Raw genomic sequence first — 22,151 nt, 5'->3', positions numbered from 1 at the left:
TCTGCAGAGACAGGGGCCCACCACACCGGGGGGGGGGTTGTCCCCATCTTGGATGATTAATATAGGTATAGCACCGTACCATTGGAAGGTTTTATTGTGATTTTAAATGTTCTATTTATTATATACTGTATTGCATTTTGCACTCGGCTTTGCCGCACGTGAGCCGCCCTGAGCCTTTGGGAGGGCAGGATATAAATCAAACTAATAAATAAATAATAATAAATAAATAATAATTAACTGGAGATTTCAGGAGTGGAGACTGAGGAGCACGGGGTTTGGGGAGGCGAGGGATTTTAATGGGATATAATAATGCCATAGAGACCACCTGGAGATCAAGTGTAATGCCAGGGGACCTCCAGCCACCGCCTGGAGACTGGCAACCCCGGGAGAGAGAGATTGGCTCTCCCCCCCACCATCACCCCATGCCTTCTCTCTCTCTCTCTCTCTCCTTCCCCAACCACCCCCCCCAGCAGCCAGGAGGCTGGGGAGAAGAAGAGATTGGATTTATACCCCGCCCTTCACTCGGAGTCTCAGAGCGGCTTCCAAACTCCTTCCCCTCCCCCTCCCCACAACAGACACCCTGTGAGGTAGGTGGGGTTGAGAGAGGTCTCCCGAGAACTGCCCTTGAGAGAACAGCTCTGAGAGAACTTGTGACTGACCAAAGGTCACACCAGCAGCTGCATGTGGAGGCGTGGAGAATCAAACCCCATCCTCCCAGATTAGAGGAAGAAGAAGAAGAGACTGGATTTATACCCCACCCTTCACTACCCGAAGGAGTCTCAGAGCGGCTTTCAATCTCCTTCCCCTTCCCCTCCCCACAACAGGCACCCTGTGAGGTAGGTGGGGCTTTTGGGAACTGCTGTGAGACAACAGCTCTGAGAGAACTTGTGACTGAGCCAAGGTCACGCCAGCAGCTCCAGGCGGAGGAGTGGGGGAATCAAACCCGGTTCTCCCAGATTAGAGTCCGTGCTCCTAACCAGGACACCAAACTGGCTCTCAAAGGGAAAGGATAGCCTCCCTGCCATTTCTGGTCAGTTTCACTCCCCTCACCTGCAGGGAGGGAAACTGACCAGAAGCTGCAGGGCCCTTTCCCATTCTTTCCCCAGCCTCCCCGCCGCTGTGGGGCTAGGGTGTCTGGCATCATCAGGTGGTGGGGCAGGGTTCGTGGGCGGTGGGGCTCCACCCCCCAATGCTCCTCCGTGGCTACGGGCCTGTCCACAGTGCAATCACACACTGAAGTTACTTCAGTCTAAGCCCACTGGATTGGACCAGTTTAGGCTTGGGCAACTCTGTCTAGGATTGTGCCTTTCTGCATAGGTTTGATTCCAAGGAGCTTAGACTAGAATAATCCAGCCTAGTGTCACACTGTTACATCCGTAAACCCTTGCCTGTTCTGAAAGTCCCCAGTAAGTAACACAATGGGAAAGCTTCCTTAACTAATCTGGTTAAGGATGAATAGCTGTGCTGGATCCTGTGCCAGATCATAAGAACATTAAGGCCTCTCTGCCCTGTTGTTGGTCCTCCAGAGGAACTGGTTGGCCCCTGTGTGAGACGGGATGCTGGACTAGATGGACCCTCACTGGTCTGATCCAGCAGGGCTCTTCTGATGTTCTTATGAAGGCCTCGGCCTCTGTGCTCTGTTGTTGGCCTTCCAGAGGAACTGGCTGGCCCCTGTGTGAGACGGGATGCTGGACTAGATGGACCCTCACTGGTCTGATCCAGCAGGGCTCTTCTGATGTTCTTATGAAGGCCTCGGCCTCTGTGCTCTGTTGTTGGCCTTCCAGAGGAACTGGCTGGCCCCTGTGTGAGACGGGATGCTGGACTAGATGGACCCTCACTGGTCTGATCCAGCAGGGCTCTTCTGATGTTCTTATGAAGGCCTCGGCCTCTGTGCTCTGTTGTTGGCCTTCCAGAGGAACTGGCTGGCCCCTGTGTGAGACGGGATGCTGGACTAGATGGACCCTCACTGGTCTGATCCAGCAGGGCTCTTCTGATGTTCTTATGAAGGCCTCGGCCTCTGTGCTCTGTTGTTGGCCTTCCAGAGGAACTGGCTGGCCCCTGTGTGAGACGGGATGCTGGACTAGATAGAACGCTGGTCTGATCCAACAGGGCTCTTTTGATATTCTTCTCAGGGTAAGGCCTCGGATTCTATGTCCTGTGTTTGGCCCTCAAAGAGGAACTGATTGGCCACTTTTAACCTAAGGAACATTTTATTTGGAACATTTGGCTGTACAATCTCAGAATATACAGTTGACCAGAGAGAAGTACCACTGGACATGTGATTACACTGGAGGCTTCATTTGTATGGAACAATTGATTTCTGGTCTTTATTCCATATTTTGTATATGTAGGATTGTATGTATTTTTGCACATCAGCCAATATGTTCTGTATGTATTAGACCTCTGAGGAAGGCCTGTAAAGGCCGAAACGCGTTAGGTCTATCTTATTAGGTCTATCTTATTAGCCCTTGTATGTTTTTATAGTTTTATGTGAGGTATGAATGGGCCCTTGTTTGTTATTTTAATTTGTTGAATAAACACACACATATATTTTTCTATATTTTATAATTAGATTTTTAGAGTTGGCCCTTTTCTATTCCTGACTAACCTTTTTAGGTTCTGGCCACTGCCTGAGACAGGATGCTGGACTAGATGGACCACTAGTCTAAACCAGCAGGCCTCTTCAGATGTTCTTATCAGGAGAAGGGCTTGGCCTCCATGCCCTGTAATGTCGGCCTTCCAAAGGTATTGGTTGAGGCCCCTGTGTGAGACGGGATGCTGGACTAGATGGACACTCACTGGTCTGATCCAGCAGGGCTCTTCTGATGTTCTTATGAAGGCCTCGGCCTCTCTGCCCTGTTGTTGGCCCTCCAGAGGAACTGGCTGGCCCCTGTGTGAGACGGGATGCTGGACTAGATGGACCCCTGGTCTGATCCAGCAGGGCTCTTCCAATGTCCTTATGTTCATGAACAGGAAGAGTGGAGAACTGGCCGTTTGCTAGAATGCTGAATTTGGCTGGCGGGCTGGGCGGCAAAGCTTCCAAAGAGCCTTCTGATAAAGCCATGAGCCTTTCATGACTGGGGAAGCCAGCCCCCCCTCGTGCAAAAACACCCTACCTCGTTGGAACTCCCGTTATGATCGAGGCCTGGCACCTCCGAACCGGCGCTGGCAATCAAGGAGGACTGGCCCAAGGCTCTCACGGCGCTGGCTCGCACGTAGCTCTCCGGGTCGTCTAGGAGGCCTTCGGCGAGCGCCATCACTTCCGAGGAGGACAGCGCCTGCCGGAACCACTCTTGCCCTGCGGAGACAGAACAGCCGTGCCAAAAAGCGTGGCCAAGAGCCGTCCAGCTGGCCCGCTCGGAGATAGGCCATCTCTCTCTCTGCTGTGAAGGGTGCCCGTTCAGGACGGATGGTAGCAAATTGAGCATTGGCTCTGGACAGATTCTACAGAGCCTGGATATGGGAGCGGTGGCACAGAGGATTTATCCTCTGGTTATAATAGTAACATCTGAGCTGAACAGACTCGCTGTCAGTTCTAGCCCCGCGCTGGTGTGAGCGACCAGCCCTGCCCCCAGCTCGCCGTCTACCCAGCGGTTCGAAAGCTCCGGCGAGTAGATAAAATGGGTACCACTCCTTAGAGAGGGTGGGCACACTGAACCCCCCCCGTGGGGTGGAGCGGTGTTAGCCGGCGAACGGAAGTCCAGCTCGCAAGATTGGAAAGCCTAGAGAGATCTCCTCGGCATGAAGAAAAGCCTGTAATGGACCTTTCCGGCCAGGCGGTGGCAGTGCGGCGCTACAACTCGAATGAGTCTGGAGAAAAGCGGATGCCATCAAACCAGGCCGAGGAAAAATGCCGTCCGGATCACGTCTCATCTTCAGCTGAACGAAACCCTTGTCGGCAGCAAATGTGTGAGAATTAAGACGTGTATATGTTGTCCTCCCCTGCCCCACAAATCATTGTTAGTCCCTCGTAATATTGAGTAACTGTAAATCGCTCAGAGCCAGCAAGCTCTCCAGGATTGAGCGATCAATAAATTGAAAGATGATGATGATGATGATGATGATTATTGGCACATCCCAGTGCTAGGGTGGTGAACATGGAGGTAGCACCTGGGGATCTTCTGCTATTACAATCGATCTCAGGAAAACTTAGGTCAGTCCCCTTGGGGGAAAATGGCTACCTTGGAGGGTGGACTCTAAGGCATTGTATCCTCTGGAAGTCCCTCCCCTCCCCAAACCCCGCCCCCCGCAGGCTCTGCCCCCAGATCACCCAGTATTTCCCAACTGAGAACGGCAGCCCTACCCAGGGCTCAGATTCTCTGTACGTGTTTAGGAAACCTTCTGGTGGGAATATGGATGTTAACTGAGCAGCGGCCCACCAGCTGCCTCTAGAACTTTCCGTGCCGGGGGCAGTGGGACAAGCAGGCCTTTCTCTCCCCGGTATGTGGAGACAGACTGAGTCTGAAAATGGAAGCAGGATGGAAGGCGAGATGTGTAGTCCAAAATCATCAGGGGGTGAAATGTCAGAGGTTACGTAGGGTCGGTACCTGGACACGAGACCACCAAGGAAGGCTCTGCAGAGGAAGGCGATGGCCAACCATCTCTGCTTCTCCCTTGCCTCAAAAGCCCCTTGCTGGGGCTGCCTTAAGTTATAAGCTAAGCAGGGTTGGTACTTGGAAGGGAGACCACCAAGAAAGACTCTGCAGAGGAAGGCCATGGCCAATACTCACTGGCTTTGAAAGCCCCTTCCTGGGGTCACCTTAAGTTATAAGCTAAGCAGGGTTGGTACTTGGAAGGGAGACCTCCAAGGAAGGCTCTGCAGAGGAAGGCAATGGCAAACCACCTCTGCTTCTCACTTGCCTTGAAAGCCCCTTGCTGGGGTCGCCATAAGTTTTGGATGGGAGATTGCCAAGGAAGACTCTGCAGAGGAAGGCAATGGAAAAACACCTCTGCTTCTCCCTTGCCTTGACAGCCCCTTGCTGGGGTGGCCTTAAGTTTTAAGCTAAGCAGGGTCAGTGCTTGGAAGGGAGACCACCAAGGAAGATTCTGCAGAGGAAGGCGATGGCCAACTACCTCTGCTTCTCACTGGCCTCAAAAACCCCTTGCTGGGGTCGCCATAAGTTGGTTATGATTTGATGGCACATACATATCTACATCGTTTACTATGAAGCATGAAAAGGGGGCATGAGCAATGCTCTCAACGCATCCTCATTCTTTCACAGTTTCAATTTTGACTACATCCAAGAACAGGACGGGGAGTTTCGTTCCTTCCTCGCCAAATTCGTCCTCCAGTTTCTTGACCCGTCTCTCTCTCGGTTGTGATTTGACAGCAAGTATGTATGCACGGAACCCTGTGAGCTCCAATCACTGGCTTAGAGCCCCCCCCCTTTGAATAGCCACTCTGTGCCCAGAACAGCCGCCGTTCCCCTGCTTACCTTTTAAGTGCTTCATCACCAGAGTGAGAAACTCCAGGGTGGAGTCCCGGACTTCCCACCTGGGGCTGCACAGGCGTTTCTGCAACAGGGGCATCAGATCTGCAAAAGGCAAGGGGGAAGACCGGACTAGCCATGGAAAGGCCACACAGAAAGCTCCTCTTGCCTACAGAATGTATGGTCCCAAGCTGTGCTCCAAAGAGAGAGTGTAAGGAACACACACACACCTTTCTAAGTTGCCCCAAACTTTCTACAGGAAGAACAAGGTATTTTATTCCCAATGTATGTAGAAAAAGAAGAGATTGGATTTCTACCCCGCCCTTCACTACCCGAAGGAGTCCCGGAGCGGCTCACAATCTCCTTTGTAGAGAGCCAGTTTGGTGTCGTGGGTTAAGTGCGCGGACTCTAATCTGGGAGAACCGGGTTTGATTTCCCCACTCCTCCGCTTGCAGCTGCTGGATGACCTTGGGCAAGCCATAGTTCTGAGAAGAGCTGTTCTCTCAAGGGCAGTTCTCTCTCAGAGCTCTCTCAGCCCCACCCGCCTCCCAGGGTGTCTGTTGTGGGGAGGGGGAGGGAAAAGGAGTTTGTAAGCTGCTCTGAGACTCCCTTGGGTTGTGAAGGGCGGGGTCGGAATCCAATCCCTTCTTTTTCTTCTTCTTCTGAGATCTGATGAGATCAGGCATGAAAGGATATCGGAGGCAGAGAGCAAGATGAGACCACCTCTTTTGACAGCAGTCAAACTCCCCCTTTCCACCTGTGGTTCACCAACAGACCAGAGTCTGTGGAAGATGCTCTGGTTTCAGGGGAGTGACAGTCTGCAGGGACCATGAGAAGCACACCGAGAAGAACCCGGACTCATTTAATCAGAACGTCCAGCTAATTTAGTCATCGCTGGTGGCAACATTTCGGTCTAGACCAGGGATTCCCAGTGTGGTGCCTGCCGACAATTTTCCTGGCACCCACCAAGTGCTGTTAGAATAGTGGGCATGGCTGGGTGGGGCTTTCACACTGCAAGATTTCTGATTGGCTACTGGAGATCTTACTGACAGCCAGTTTGGTGTGGTGGTTAGGAGCGCGGACTCTAACCTGGGAGAACCGGGTTTGATTCCCCACTTTTCCACATGCAGCTGCTGGCGTGACCTTGGGTCAGTCACAAGTACTCTCGGAGCTGTTCTCTCACAAGCAGTTCTCGAGAGAGAGCTCTCTCAGCCCCACCTACCTCACAGGGTGTCTGTTGCGGGGAGAGGAAGGGAAGGAGATTGCCAGCCGCACTGAGACACTGAGTCAAGGGCAGGGTCTAAATCCAACTTCTTCATCATCACAGTTCTCTCAGAGCTCTCTCAGCCCCACCTACCAGTTTGGTGTAACGGTTAGGAGCACGGTCTCTAATCTGGGTGGCCTGGGTTTTATTCCCTACTCCTCTACATGCAGCTGCTGGTGTGACCTTCGGTCAGTCACAAGTTCTCTCAGAGCTGTTCTCTCAAGGGCAGTTCTTGAGAGAGCTCTGTCAGCCCCACCAACCTATGTTGTGGGGAAGGGAGATTGTAAGCTGCTCTGAGATTCCTCCGAGGCGTGAAGGGCAGGGTATAAATCCAATCTCTTCTTCTTCTGACTCTGCCGATTTTTCTAAATGTTACTTTGGGAGGAGCTCTCACCACAGCACAAAGAACTTCACTGTGTGACTGGAGGTTACGTTGCGGCAGCCATTTTGTGGATGGCTCCGCTTCCTGTGGTGGCCATTTTGTGCCTCTGCCCACCGCACTGCCTGAGAATTCCAAGGAGGCTCACAGGGCTCGCCGCCGGCCTCCCTTTTCCTTTACCTCTGAGAAACTGTTTGTGCCACGGGAAGCCATCGGTGGAGCCAGATGTTTCCGAGAAGCTCAGACACCATTTCAGTGTCACTTGGAAAGCCGTCTTCAGAACCTGGAAAAGGGCACAAAAACAGAGCTTTAGATGTTCACTGAGGAAAGCGACTCCAGTTCGGTTAACGGGGAGAAGAGTGACCAGAGAAATCCATTCAGGGGGGTAGCCCTGTTGGTCTGAAGCCACAGTCCAGGGGCACCTTTAAGACCAACAAAGTTTAATTCAGGGTATCAGCTTTTGTGTGCAATTCAGTGTTCCTTCTAAGCTGAGTTAGTGTGAGCTAGCTCACAGTTTTTTAGCCTCCAGCTCACACATTTCTGTCTCCGCTCAGGAAGGAGGGCTCCAGAGCAAGCTAATTGATGCAGCAGCCAAATCGCTCGCTCACAACTTTAAGGCCAGCAGCTCACAAAGGAGAATTTTTGCTCACAAGACTCCGCAGCTTAGAGGGAACATTGGTGTGCATGCACGCTTCTTCAGATACATGTACCTGAAGCAGTGTGTGTGCACACGGAAGCTTATACCGTGAATAAAAGATACATTCAGTTTTGTCTTTGCACATCTTCATCATGGTACATGTTAATTTGCTGTTCAGCCTCTGTCTAGAAGTTTGGACCTTACCTTCCATTCCAATGTACTTGCACACGAAAGCTCGTACCTCGAATAAAGACTTTGTTGGTCTTAAAGGTGCCACGGGACTCTAATTGAGTCTACAACTAGTCACTCGTCTTGTTTTATAATAACGTACGGATGAGCCCTAGTTCTCTAGTTCCAGCTCCTGCCAACCGAGCAGTTCGAAAGCAAGAAATTGCAAGTAGATAAATAGGTAGAAGAAGAAGAAGAGATTGGATTTATACCCCGCCCCTCACTTGGAGTCTCAGACTGGCTTACAAACTCCTTTCCCTTCCCCTCCCCACAACAGACACCCTGTGAGGTGGGTGGGGCCGAGAGAGCTCTGACACAAACTGCTCTTTTTCAAGGACAGCTGTGCCAGAGCTTGTGACTGACCCAAGGTCACATCAGCAGGTGCAAGTGGAGGAGTGGGGAATCAAACCCGGTTCTCCCAGATTAGAGTCCGCACACTTAACCACGACACTAAACTGGCTCTCAGAGGTACCGCTTTGGTGGGAAGGGAACAGCGTTCCGTGCGCCTTGGTGTTTAGTCATGCTGGCCACATGACCATGGAGACGTCTTTGGACAGCGCTGGCTCTTCGGCTTTGAAACGGAGATGAGCACCGCAACCCTAGAGTCGGATTCGACTGGCTTTCGAGCAAGGGAGACCTTTACCTTTACTTTAAGGATGAGCCCAGTTGAAATTGGTGACATGAGATTATTTTAAGGGTTGCTACTCAATGCTCCCTCTAAGCTGTGGAGTCGTGAGCAAAAATTCCACTTTGTGAGCTACTGGCATTAAAGTCGTGAGCAGGCGATTCGGTTACTGCATAAATCGGTTTGCTGTGGAGCCATCCCTCCCTGAGCGGAGACAAAGATGTGTGAGCTGGAGGCTAAAAAACTGTGAGCTGGCTCACACTAACTCGGCTTAGAGGGAACACTGTTGCTATTGCTATTTCTCTCTGTTAATGATAATTGTGAAATCCAGACGTCGTTTTACCAAGTAAAGTATAGTGGCCTATATATCACGGTGATTGTTCCTTGTATTTAGTACGATGCTGGAGGTGAGTAGCTGTCAATCTGGCACCCCTTCTTGGGTTTAGTTGCCATGGAGATGGGGGGGTGGTTGAGAACAAGAATGTATACTTTTGTTTCTGGCCACCATGCTGCTACCTGTCTCGATGCAGCCATGTAACCTTGAGACCTAAACTGTCTTTGGCATTCTCTTTCCCCTGGGAATTCTATGCCGTTCGTTAGGCGGGCTTTTTAGCTTAATTGTGATTGGCTAAGAGCCACCAATGTCTTATTTGATTGTAGCATAATTGCTCGCTTTGCACGCTTGACCTCAGTTCTAACAAAGAATGGTTAAGAGTCTGGATCCTATCGATGCCTCAATAAACTTTAATTCTTCTGAATGACTGTTAGTGGGAACTGATTTCTCCTGGGCCTCTGACAGCAGCCCTAAGAAGAAAGAGGCCTTGCAAGTGGCAACCGGCTACAAGAAGGAAACCGGCATCGGTGTACATTCAGGATCGGTTTGCCCTACAGCCGCAAGCTGGCTGTGACTCAACGGCACATTCCACCGCCGGGATCAGTTTAAGAATCGATCGCTTCGTGCTTACAGTCGGGCTGGCATCTGGACTCCGCAGGTAGACGAGAAGGATGTCAAAGGTCTCTTCCGGGGATACGTCGCGATCTGCAAGGGGGAACAAAGCACACCCAAAAGACACCCTTCGGAATGTATTCCGTCACGAATAAACTGAATTCCTGGAAATAACAGTTCAGCCGCAGATGGGGTTGCCACTCCCCAGGTGGCACCTGGAGATGTCCCAGAATTACAATGGACCTTCATATGACCACGATCAGTCCCCCTGGGGAAAACGGCTGCTTTGAAGGGTGGACTTCATGGCATTATACCCCTCCGAGTCCCCTCCCCTCCTCAGCCTCCACCCCTAAAATCTCCAGGGATTTCCCAACCTAGAACAGGCAACTCTAATTGCAGATACTTTAAAACGACACCTCTTGATAGGAAAGAGGGGGCTGGTGTGAAGGACGCCTCTCTTTAAAATCCCGCCCATCAAACCGCATCTTAATTTTGCGGCTAGGAAACACAGATTCCGAGATGGGAGATCTCAGCGTTGTAATCACCCTACTAGCTTGATTTGATCAAGAGCCCACCAATTTGTCTTTCTGGCGGCCCACAGGATCCATAAAACCTTCCTCCAGCACCACATTTCAAAGCACTGTCTATCAATACAGTCCATCTAGCATCACAGCAACCCGGAGCGAGGTTTTTGAATGCTCAGAAATTGTGATTTCTTTGAAAGCAGAGCGGTACCTTAAGGGATTATGTCCAAATTCCCTGCAACCAAAATCTGTCGAATCACAAATTGGCATTTCTTCAAACAAATCACCAGAGCACCATGCGCCACGGAAACCATTCGAATGTTGCAACAGAATATGAAAGCGGAAGGAGAGGGAAAAGCTACTCACTCGCCCACCGAGAGAGGGCTCCGAGGAGATGGAGTGCGGCCCGTTGGACGCGGGAGCAGCCGATAAGGATCTTGCCAATCGTCGCTCCCAGGGTGCAGGTTGGCACAGCGAGGCCAGCACAGACCCGTAACACAGTCACTGTAGCATGCAGCAAAGGATTGTGGGGGAAATCCATAGGCGGGTGGGCCTGGTGGGAGATTGATCCTTGCATTACTTGAAGAAGAGGAAGATGAGGGAAACGAGATTGGATTTATACCCCGTCCTTCCCCTGAGAAGCCTCAGAGCGGCTTACAAACTCCTTTCCCTTCCCCTCCCCACAACAGGCACCCTGTGAGGTAGGTGGGGCTGAGAGAGCTCTGAGAGAGCTGGTCCTGACCCAAGGTCATCCAGCTGGCTGCACGTGGAGGAGAACATTCAGAACATTTAGAACACTCAGTTGACAAGAGGGAATCACCAGTAGAGTCTCTTGAACCACCCGTGACCATACTAGAGACTCTAATGGCGATTCCCTCTTGTCAACTGAGCGTTCTTAATTATAAGAAATACAGAGCTACTTTGCTTCGCTATTGTACTTCCTGAATATTTGAGTCATAAGCGGATGTTTGAAGCAGTGTTCCGTCTCAGCTCAGTTAGTGTGAGCTAGCTCACAGTTTTTTTAGCCTCCAGCTCACAGATTTTTGTCTCAGCTCAGGAAGGAGGGCTCCAGAGCAAACTAACTTATGCGCCAGCCAAACCGCTGGCTCACCACTTTCATGCCAGCAACTCACAAAGAAGGATTTTTGCTCACAAGACTGCACAGCTTAGAGGGAGCGTTGGTTCGAAACTGTAAAATCTGATGGAGATTACAGACACGGGATTCTATTACCAGCTCCCTGTAGTCTTGCCAGCTTTTTTTGTTTGTTTTGTTTTGCTATTTTTGGAAATAATTAGAATTTCCTGAAGTCTTACGCTCTTGTAAAATTTGTGTATTGTGTATTGTGTTTCACAGTTTAGTTGTATACAGTGTGCCTTTCACTAAACAGAACTACGGTTTATATCATTTAAGATATTCCTCTCAGTTAATGTGTAACTTTACTATATACGGTGCTTCAGCTATTGTATAAACACTGATCACAGATGAGGCGGTCCATTCTTGGGGGGGGAGCAGTCTACGCATTCGCTTCATCTACACCCTGCCTTTCTCATCCGTGGGGATCCAAAGCGTCTGACACAGTTCGCCTCTCCTCTCATTTTATCACAACAACCCTGTGAGGTAGGTCAAACTGAGAGACACTGACTGGCCTACGGTCACCCAGCCAGCTTCCATGGCAGAGTGGGGATTCAAACCTGGGTCCTAGTCCAGTGATGGCAAACCTTTTAGAGACCGAGTGCCCAAGCTGCGACCCAAAACCCACTTATTTATCGCAAAGTGCCAACATGGCAATTTAACCTGAATGCTGAGGTTTTACTTTAGAAAAAACAACTCATATATTAACTTAAGATGATCCAAACAAAGTAAGGAACGAAATCCCAAAGGCTTTCATTGACTCAAAATTATTTGGCAGAGAATTCAACACTTTAATGATGGTCTGGGCCTGGCTGGGGCGATGGCACGTGTGCCCGCAGAGAGGGCTCTGAGTGCCACCTCTGGCACCCGTGCCATAGGTTCGCCACCACTGGCCTAGTCTGACACTCTAAGTGCTTACACCGTGCTGGCGGCCATGTTTTATCAAGGCCTGTGCTCTCTGTAAATCCCGTCTTCGGCGCCACAGCTTGATTCTCCCTGAAGAGCTCTGCTCCTTTCAATCCTCTAGAACGACACTTGATGGATTTACGGATTACGAGCCTGGCCCAGCCTGATCTTGTCGGATCTCGGAAACCAAGCCGGGTCGGCCTTGGCTAGTTTTTGGAAGGCTGACCTCCAAGGAATACCAGGGTAATGAAGCAGAGGCAGGCAATGGCACGCCACCTCTGAAACGTCTTCTTGCCTCAAAAAGGAGTCTAGCTCGCCACCTAGTGGTGCATAACGCTAAGAGAGCTAGAACTTCTGGCTGCCAGACAATCTTAGGATCTCCTGGTTATATCACGCACACTGCCATACGATAATAATAATAATTATTATTACCTCCCTGGGAATATAAACTTTGATCTCAGCTGGACTGACACCTGCCTTCCCTGGGAGCTCTCCTAGGTGCTGAAGCGTCTCCAGAACCTGCTTCCTGGTCATTCCAGGAATTCCCTTTGGCATCCTGCAGGCACACAGCCTGGCAAGAACAAATTTTGTCCTAGCTGCCTGCAGGACCCTTTGCTCTTCTGTGTAACTAGAAGCAGCGGAACGAGCTATGCAGAGCCAGCATGGTGGAGTGGTTAAAGTGTCAGACTACGGTCTGGGAAATCCAAGTCTGAATCCCCGCTTGTGCCATGGAAGCTCGCTGGGTGACCTTGGGCCAGTCACCCGCTCCCAGCCTGACCTACCTCACAGGGTTGTTGTGAGACTAAAACGGAGGAGAGGAGAATGATGTCAGCCGCTCTGGGTTGGGGAGGAAGGCAAGATATAAATAAAGTAAATAAATAAGATGTACTTGGGCCTTTGGGGAATAAACACTGGAATAAATGCATAATAAAGATAGAGCGTATCTGTGTATAAACATAGCAAGGTGCAAACTGGGCATTCTGAGCCGAACCAGGCTGAATTACACGATGCACATCAGATTGCATCATGTGGCCTGGCTCGGCTCGGATTGTTTTGTTTTAAACATAAAAATACATAGATGCCTATCTGTGTATAAACATAGCTAGGTGCAAATTGTGCATTCTGAGCCGAGCCAGTCTGAATTATGCAATGCACATCAGATTGCGTAATGCGGCCTAGCTCGGCTCGGAATGTTTTAAGCATAAAAATACGTAGATAAATATCTATGTATAAACATACATGGTGCAAAATGTACATTCTGAGCAATGCTCCCTCTAAGCTGTGGAGTCTTGTGAGCAAAAATTCTGCTTTGTGAGCTACTGGCATTAAAGTTGTGAGTGAGCGATCTGGCTACTGCATCAATTAGCTTGCTCTGGAGCAATGCTCCCTCTAAGCTGTGGAGTCTTGTGAGCAAAAATTCTGTTTTGTGAGCTACTGGCATTAAAGTTGTGAGTGAGCGATCTGGCTACTGCATCAATTAGCTTGCTCTGGAGCAATGCTCCCTCTAAGCTGTGGAGTCTTGTGAGCAAAAATTCTGCTTTGTGAGCTACTGGCATTAAAGTTGTGAGCGAGCGATTTGGGTGCTGCATAAATTAGTTTGGTCTGGAGCCCATCCTTCCCGAGCTGAGACAAGAATCTGTGAGCTGGAGGCTAAAAATCTGTGAGCTAGCTCACACTAACTCAGCTTAGAAGGAACACTGATTCTGAGCCAAACCAGGCTGAATTACACGATGCACATCAGATTGCATAATGCGGCCTGGCTCGGCTCGGAATGTTTTGTTGCAAGCATAAAAATCCGTAGATGCGTATCTGTGTACAAACACAGCGAGGTGCCAACTGTGCATTCTGAGTCGAGTCAGGCTGAATTATGCGATGCACATCAGATCACGTAATTCAGCCTGGCTCAGCTCGGAATGTTCTTTTAAAAACGTCAGCAGATGCAACATATAGTCCTCAATGCGCCACACGGAGCGACGGAAACCATCCCTTCCACTGCTACTGTCTTTCTCTATACCGTACCAGGTGCTGGATCTCCTCAAGGTGAGCCAGGGACTGGCACAGGAGACTGATGCACGAGGACCGTGAGGAGAGAAGAGATTCCACGGAGGCACCTTCAGCAGGCGGCTGATCCAGCAGACCTGGGGGTGGGGAGAGAAAGGACACTGCCGTCCAGTTGCTTCCTCCAGAACCTGCTCTCCAGCTGGGAGACATTCCCGGTGTTTCGATCTGGACCCCGACTGCATCCGATCGCCAGGTATTCAGACATCAAGGGAAGAAATCCCAAAAGGGGAAGGCCGGTTTGGTTCAGACAATGAAGTCACATCCAAAGTTCCCTCTAAGCTGTGGAGTCTTGTGAGCAGAAATCCTACTTTGTGAGCTGCTGGCATTAAAGTTGTGAGCAGGTGATTTGGCTACTGCATAAATTAGTTTGTTCTGGGGCCATCCTTCCTGAGTGAAGACCAAAATATGTGAGCTGGAGGCTAAAAGACTGTGAGCTAGCTCACACTAACTCAGCTTAGAGGGAACACTGGTCACGCCCCGAAGTAGCATCGTACCTGAGAGCTCCGAGGAGTGAGAGGAGGCTCTTGCGACGCAGGCCACTGGCTGGAGCAGGATACGCAGACCTTGAGTCTTAACGGCCTGGGGGCTGAAGAAGAAAATGTTGGATATTGTAACTCTGCATGCGAGAGGAAAGAGTTAAGAGGATTCTCTGCTCGGACACTCGGCAGTTGGTCCCCTCCCTCTCATCGGTTAGATGCTGAGCCGCTCCTCTTCTCTTTCTTACACGGGCTGTAGCAAGTTAACCTTTTTGAAGTTAACCTGTTTGCGATAAGTTAAATGTACCTACATTAACATGTCACGGAAGATGTGCTTCTATTTCTGCAAGTAAAATTTCTTTCTCTAGTTACCGTCGGAGTCAGATCACCTTTGTCATTTGTTTGAAACAGCATTCTCCCCTAACCGAGAAACGGGGTGGGTCAGGGATACTGCAAAAGGTACATTCTGAGCAATGCTCCCTCTAAGCTGTGGAGTCCTGTGAGCAAAAATTCTGCTTTGTGAGCTACTGGCATTAAAGTCGTGAACGAGCGATTTGGGTGCTGCATAAATTAGCTTGGTCTGGAGCCTTCCTTCCTGAGCTGAGACAAGAATCTGTGAGCTGGAGGCTAAAAATCTGTGAACTCACACTAATGATGTTGGTTCTTACCATTCCTCGAGTTTCAGGAGTCCCAGCGCCAGGAAGCCGGCTTGAGTTGGGTGTAAGCATTTCAGGGCAAGGGTAACCAGTTGCCAGAGGCTGCCTTCGTGACAGCTAAACACGGGAGATCTGCGGGAGAGAGAGAGAGAGAGAAAGAAAGAATGATTCAAGTGCACATGTGAAAGGTACAGCTGTGGAGTCTGTCTTTCATCCCCTCTTGCGGCTCCTGTTCACGTAGAAACGTTCCAAAGGCAGCTCAGCAATACCAGTTCTCTCAAAACCCAGCAGCTGGCTTTGTGGGAGGAGCCAGCCGACAAGAACACGAGTCCCCTCCTCTACCAGTTCCCAAGTCACAGCACTGCATTTTGACCTGGGTCTAGACTGCCTCTTCCTTTATGGGCCTCCCCTGCCGCATCCAGTCAGCGAACCTGAACTTAACACTTTTAACAGCTCTGCCTCCACAAACAACAGAGTTCTCCTGAATTTCTCTTATTAAAGCGAATTTCCAAGTCCGCCCCACATGATGGGCCCGCCTGTGTTTGAGGTCTGATGAAGGTGAGGAGCAGGGCCTTTTGGGTAGTGGCACCCTCATTATCTCCTGCCAACCTAGCAGTTCGAAAGCAAGAAATTGCAGGTAGATAAATAGGTACCACTTCGGTGGGAAGGTAACAGCGTTCCGTGTGCCTTGGTGTTTAGTCATGCCGGCCACATGACCACGGAAACGTCTTCGGACAGCGCTGGCTCTTCGGCTTGGAAACGGAGATGAGCACCGCAACCCTAGAGTCGGATTCGACTGGCTTTCGAGCAAGGGAACCTTTACCTTTACCCTCATTATGGAAGTTTTTCCCATGCTGGCTCTCAAAGACTAGCTGTGGCCAGGTAAAGCACTAGCAATTTACAACCTTTAATTCTGATAATACATAAGAATAAGGAGGCTGAGTTTGGGTCTTTGAGTGTAACTGGCAAACCAGCCAGAACACCTGCAGAGACTTTTATCTTTTACAGAGATGAGAAGTTAGTTACTTTAATGAGCTAGACAGAATGAAAAACATGAAAAGGTTAACCTTACAATCACTGTGAAAATAGATGCTAAAATTATCAAAGTGCCTAGCATTGCTTTTTAGCAAGCAAGAGTTTTAAAAGCAAACCAGGTTTCAGCTGTTTGTCTCACCGCTTTTAGGGATAATCAAAAATCCCAAGTTACCCACCAAGAAATCTCACCTATTCTTCTTTTGAGACTTCCACTCAGAGAAATCTGATTTGCTCATCACAGAAGTGCGTATTTATACAGAAATCTCAATTCTTATCTTATCTGTACTTCTCGTCTATTATAATCATGTGATATTATTTAGATAATGGATTGGCTCATAACTAATTAAAAAATAAGCAACAAATGCTGATTGGCTAACATAATCATGTGATATTATCTAGATAACTGATTGGTGGGAAAGAGCAGGTAGAGAAAGAGGTACTTTTCTCCCTTTCTCACAAGACAAGAACTCGTGGGCACGCCATGAAATTGCTGAGCAGTCGGGGTTAGAACGGATAAAAGGAAGTCCTTCTTCACCCAAAGAGTGATTCACACATGGGATTCACTGCCGCAGGAGGTGGCGGCGGCGGCTACAAGCATGGACGGCTTCAAGTGGGAATTGGATAAACACATGGAGCAGAGGTCCATCAGTGGCTATTAGTCACAAGGTATAGATAGGAACTCTCAATCTGGGGCAAAAGATGCTCTGTATTCTTGGTGCTTGGGGGGCAACAGTGGGAGGGCTCCTAGTGTCCTGGCCCCACTGCTGGACCTCCTGACGGCACCTGGTATTTTTGGCCACTGTGTGACAGAGTGTTGGACTGGATGGGCCATTGGCCTGATCCAACATTGGCTTCCCTTATGTTCTCTTGTGTTCTTAACTAAATAAAAGATAAGCAACATATGAGCAAATCCACAGGTGCATATGAGATACAAACGGCAAAGCAAGATAAGAAGGCCCGTCTCAACTTTTAGTCTCTCTTAAAAAAGCAATTAATCTATTTCCCCTCCTGTAACCTGCTCAACTAACTGTCCAAGATGAAAGTCACTTGAAACAGAGTTCCCGGACAGTTAAAAAGTGCTTGAGCTCACAACTAGTTTGTAAAATCAGCAAGAAAAGGCTTAGTGGCATCACGGCTACCGCTGCACCCCAAAATTGCAAGTCCCCCCCCACTTAATGTGGCCCTCCTCTGTTTGAAGTCTGATGAAGGTGAGGAGCAGGGCCTTTTGGGAGGTGGCACCCTCATTACGGAAGTCTTTCCCATACTGGCTCTCAAAGACCGGCCAGGTAAAGCACTAGCGACTGAACCCCTACTCACCTCGCCATGCTCAGAAAGAGGTCCACCAGCGAGTGTCCCGCCTGGGCCGACTCCTCCTCCAGAAGGGACTTGATTGTTCCGTCTATCGAGGACCAAAGGACTTCAGTCCACGCCTCCTGGGTCTGTTCAAACACCGTCGTGAGCATCTTCAGGGAGCAGTTCGCACGGGAGGCTGAGTGCGAGCGGAGAGACTCCTCGAGGCGAGACACGATCCTTCGAGCACATTCCGGCCACTCACTGTCGCCCGTGCCGAGAGGGCAGGAATGTCCCGACTGCACGGAGAATCTGAGCATGCACGCAAGGAGCCGATTGGCTGCCGAGGCGACGAATAAGCTGCGGTCTCCCTGCAGGGTGAAGATCGTGTCTAGGGCTCCTAGGCGAACGACAAGGATGTGGGCAATTGTGGGGTAAGCTGAACACACAAATGAAGGAGAAACGTCTTCATCGCCTTCACTTATACTCGGCCTCTCTCCCCAACGGGGGCTCAAAGGGGCTTGCGTCATTGGCCTCTCCCCCATTTCCCCCTCACAACAACCCTGTCAGGTAGGTTAGGCAGAGAGCGTGTGATTGGCCCAAGGTCATGATCCAACTCACATTAGAGAAATAGCATCCCTCCCCACTGAGTCTCGCTCAGCCAACTAAAGCGCTTAGGGCTCTTTAGCTTGGAGAAACGATGACTGAGGGGTGACATGATTGAAGTTTATAAGATTATGCATGGTAAAGAGCAGGTAGAGAAAGAGGTACTTTTCTCCCTTTCTCACAAGACAAGAACTCGTGGGCATGAAATTGCTGAGCGGTCGGGTTAGAATGGATAAAAGAAAGTCCTTCTTCACCCAAAGAGTGATTAACACGTGGAATTTACTGCCACAGGAGGTGGTGGCGGCTACAAGCATGGACAGCTTCAAGAGGGAATTGGATAAACATACGGAGCAGAGGTCCATCAGTGGCTATTAGCCACAAGGTATAGATAGGGACTCTGGGGCAAGTGATGCTCTGTCTTCTTGGTGCTTGGGGGGGTCAACAGTGGGAGGGCTTCTAATGTCCTGGCCCCACTGCTGGACCTCCTGATGGCACCTGGTATTTCTGGCCACTGTGTGATATAGAGTGTTGAACTGAATGGACCTTTGGCGTCTCTTATGTTCTTAACTCTCAGTCTGGGGCAAGTGATGCTCTGTCTTCTTGGTGCTTGGGGGGGTCAACAGTGGGAGGGCTTCTAATGTCCTGGCCCCACTGGTGGACCTCCTGATGGCCCCTGGTATTTCCCCCTCTTTCTTATAAGAGGGAATTAGATAAGCATATGGAGCAGAGGGCCATCAGTGGCTATTAGCCACAAGGTATAGATAGGGACTCTGGGGCAAGTGATGCTCTGTCTTCTTGGTGCTTGGGGGGGTCAACAGTGGGAGGGCTTCTAATGTCCTGGCCCCACTGGTGGACCTCCTGATGGCACCTGGTATTTCTGGCCACTGTGTGATACAGAGTGTGGGACAGGATGGGCCTTTGGCCTGATCCAACATTGGCCTCTCTTATGTTAACTATCTTCTTTGGTTGCTGCCAAGATCCATTCTTCGGCTCTGGGGGGTTAACTGGGGCACACTACACCCCCCCCCTGGCCACCAGCCCCCCCCCCAAAGCCTTGGCAACGTCCTGTGCCTCCAGCACTCTGATCTAACAGCCAGCAGCCACAAGGCTGTCAGGGTAAAGGAACGCACTCACCAGAGTCGCATAAGAACCGGAAGGCACTGGGGTGCTGCAGCATGTCGTGAGCGCCCTGCACCCAGCCGCTGCGCACGGAGGTGTCTTCCCACAAGGCGCTACTGAGAGGCCCGGCTTCTCCAAAGGCCATGCGCACGGCTTCCCCCTGCTGCCGTCGGGGAAAGAAAAAGACACCGGCGTTTGCTTACCGAAAGTTGACTTCCCTGCTTCTCCCGCACCGTGACTCTCGGCTCCATCGAAAGGGAAGCTTGTAAGTTCCTTCTCAAGAGCCGCCTTCTTCGTGTGGACATCGCCTCCCTCTCTGCCCTGTTGTTGGCCCTCTAGAGGAACTGGCTGTGTGAGACGGGATGCTGGACTAGATGGACCCCTGGTCTGATCCAGCAGGGCTCTTCTGATGTTCTTTTCAGGGGAAGGCCTCGGCCTCTCTGCCCTGTTGTTGGCCCTCTAGAGGAACTGGCTGTGTGAGACGGGATGCTGGACTAGATGGACCCCTGGTCTGATCCAGCAGGGCTCTTCTGATGTTCTTTTCAGGGGAAGGCCTCGGCCTCTCTGCCCTGTTGTCGACCCTTCAGAAGAACTGGCTGGCCACTGTGTGAGCCGGGATGCTGGACAAGACAGACTATTGATCTGATTCAGCCCGATTGTTCTTAAGTTCTTATGCTCACCTGGAGGTGTTGGAAACTACTTTCTGAGGCAGCCAGCAACCCCGCCAGTCTCAGGACGAAGGAAAGGATGGTGGGATTTGGTTCTTCCTGTCTCAGCACAGTAAGGATCAGCTCCGTCAAGCATGGGTTTTCTTCCAACAGCAGCAAGCCAGAACCTGGAGGGAAGAAAAAGCTCCCGAAATTGACCGAGGCCTAATTCAGACATGAGGAACTGGGAAAGCCTGGATCATCCAGGTCAGGGCCGGTGTTCCCTCTAAGCTGAGTCAGTGTGAGCTAGCCCACAGTATTTTAGCCTCCAGCGCACGCATTCTGGTCTCAGCTCAGGATGGAGGGCTCCAGAGCAAACTGATGTCGGCAGGAGCCAAATCACTCGCTCACCACTTCAATGCCAGTAGCTCACAAAGTAGAACTTTTGCTCACGAGACTCCACAGCTTAGCGGGAGCGTTGGTCAGGGCAATGTGATATCGTTAAATGCTAAAAATTCCTTTCAAACACGGGTAAGGAATCCTTTTTTTTTTTAATCCCCATAGGGATATTTTTTATTTTGCATATACTTCAAACTACAAAGAAATATAGGGGAGGGACTACAACTAGGGATAAAGAAAAGCAAGCCACACTAGACTAAAACCCCAAGAGACGGAGATCTTTTCACTGTTAGTAAATATGTTAGTACCATTAGTTTTATTATCACAGTATACTTGTTGAGTTCTGGCTTATAACAATTCGCTTCACCGGTAAGGAATCTTGTAAGATAAAGGGATTTAAAAAAAAGATTGAACTTACCATTGTTGGTTAGCATCTTAAACCAGTCTAGCAGCTTCTCTAGACAGGTGTCATCGGAAACGGGTTGCCGCGAGTCTGCTAGAACAGTACAGACAGAAGGCAGGAGCTGAGAACACTTGGAGTCCATGGCGGGTCTGTGCTTCTCACCATGAAGAACCTGCAATGAAGAGAAAGGTTAGCCTATCTACAGACAGACTGAAATGGGTAACAAAAGCCCTCATAGAAGGGCTTCCCAACACAAGGTTAGAAGACGCCTTACTGGACATCGGCAATCAAATACATCAGGAGGTAAATAACATTCTGCGCCAAGTGGGGAACCCTGCTCTCAGCAACGACAAGGCTGCTTCACTAAAAGGCCAGATTGGGAGCATTGCAGATAAGGACAATGCAGTACGAATGGTAATTGGTAAGTCATAAAAGTGGATTCTTGCATATTTGATGTGATTTTTACACTTGAATATGAGAATGCAGTGTAAGACTGGACTACACAAGCATGGATTTCAGTTCCAGGATGTGAATCATGATCTGTATTTATAATGCTGTGTCTGTCTTTTCTTTGCTATAATTTGAATTCCCATGTTTACAAAATGAGGCAAAAATGTATTCAAAACGGAAAGGAAAAACTAATATTTTAAAGCTTTTTGTACATTGAGATTTCTTTCTCTAGAACAGCAGAGGATGCACACTACATGTTATACACAGTGCTACAGCAGAAGTTGAGAAGATAGGCTAAAATAGGAAACTCTTGAGTGTATGCTAATGAGTTCCTGCTGGGCTTTTTCTACAAAAAGAGCCCTGCTTTCCACGTTGTAATATTAGTAGAAGCTGATGTATAAATGAAGTGGGATCCTGCGCATGTCCACCCCTTGCATATTCTGGAGTAACCCCGTTAATCCCAGTGGAATTTCCTTCTGCTTTAAAATTATCAGGCTGCAGTCCATCCTGCCGGAGATTAACTCCGCAGCAAGTTCCCTTTCGGGTTGCCAGCTTCAGGTTGGGAAATCCCTGGAGATTTGGGGAGATGGAGCTTGGGGAGAGCAGGCCCACTCGCCAAAGCAGCCGTTTTCTCCAGAGAAACTGAGCTCGGTAGTCTGGGGGGCTCAGTTTTGATTCCGGGAGATCTCCAGCCCGCCCGCCCCGGAGGTTGGCAACCCGGGACTCACTGTGCACTCTGCAGAATTGCACGCATTGATGTCAGTGGGCTCAGAGAAGCGCGTGACTCCCTTTCGGACTGCACCGCCGGGCTCCGATTTCGTGCACACTTACCCAGAAGTAAATTCGTTTCAACTCGTCGGGGTTTACTTGTGAGTAGACCCGCCCGGGATGGCTGCCTTACTCCCCGCGTAAACAGGCTTCCGGCCGGATCAAGGCGCG

The 22,151-nt window shown here is 50.0% G+C and overlaps 1 protein-coding gene across 1 annotated transcript in view; it reads right to left on the bottom strand.

Annotated features, from left to right (window-relative positions):
• The window catches only part of BRAT1 (BRCA1-associated ATM activator 1), a 24,000-nt gene extending 2,033 nt beyond the window's left edge, over positions 1-21,967 (bottom strand). Inside the window, exons 1-13 of the mRNA XM_015418679.1 lie at positions 21,941-21,967; positions 20,778-20,934; positions 19,994-20,148; positions 19,329-19,476; positions 17,616-17,988; positions 15,276-15,395; positions 14,626-14,717; positions 14,090-14,208; positions 10,399-10,585; positions 9,528-9,601; positions 7,253-7,355; positions 5,436-5,534; positions 3,117-3,298 (exon numbers count right to left, since the gene is read on the bottom strand). Of these exons, the coding sequence (XP_015274165.1) occupies positions 3,117-3,298; positions 5,436-5,534; positions 7,253-7,355; positions 9,528-9,601; positions 10,399-10,585; positions 14,090-14,208; positions 14,626-14,717; positions 15,276-15,395; positions 17,616-17,988; positions 19,329-19,476; positions 19,994-20,148; positions 20,778-20,904 (1,779 nt within the window). The 5' untranslated portion in view covers positions 20,905-20,934; positions 21,941-21,967. The remainder of the gene's footprint in view (positions 1-3,116; positions 3,299-5,435; positions 5,535-7,252; positions 7,356-9,527; positions 9,602-10,398; positions 10,586-14,089; positions 14,209-14,625; positions 14,718-15,275; positions 15,396-17,615; positions 17,989-19,328; positions 19,477-19,993; positions 20,149-20,777; positions 20,935-21,940) is intronic.
• Positions 21,968-22,151: the final 184 nt, after the last annotated feature.

This window comes from Gekko japonicus, unplaced genomic scaffold, assembly GCF_001447785.1.
Source record: "Gekko japonicus isolate JY-2015 unplaced genomic scaffold, Gekko_japonicus_V1.1 scaffold598, whole genome shotgun sequence".
Lineage (NCBI taxonomy): Eukaryota > Metazoa > Chordata > Lepidosauria > Squamata > Gekkonidae > Gekko > Gekko japonicus.
The sequence above is the reverse complement of the archived record's forward strand: the minus strand, read 5'-3'. Positions and strand labels throughout refer to the sequence as shown.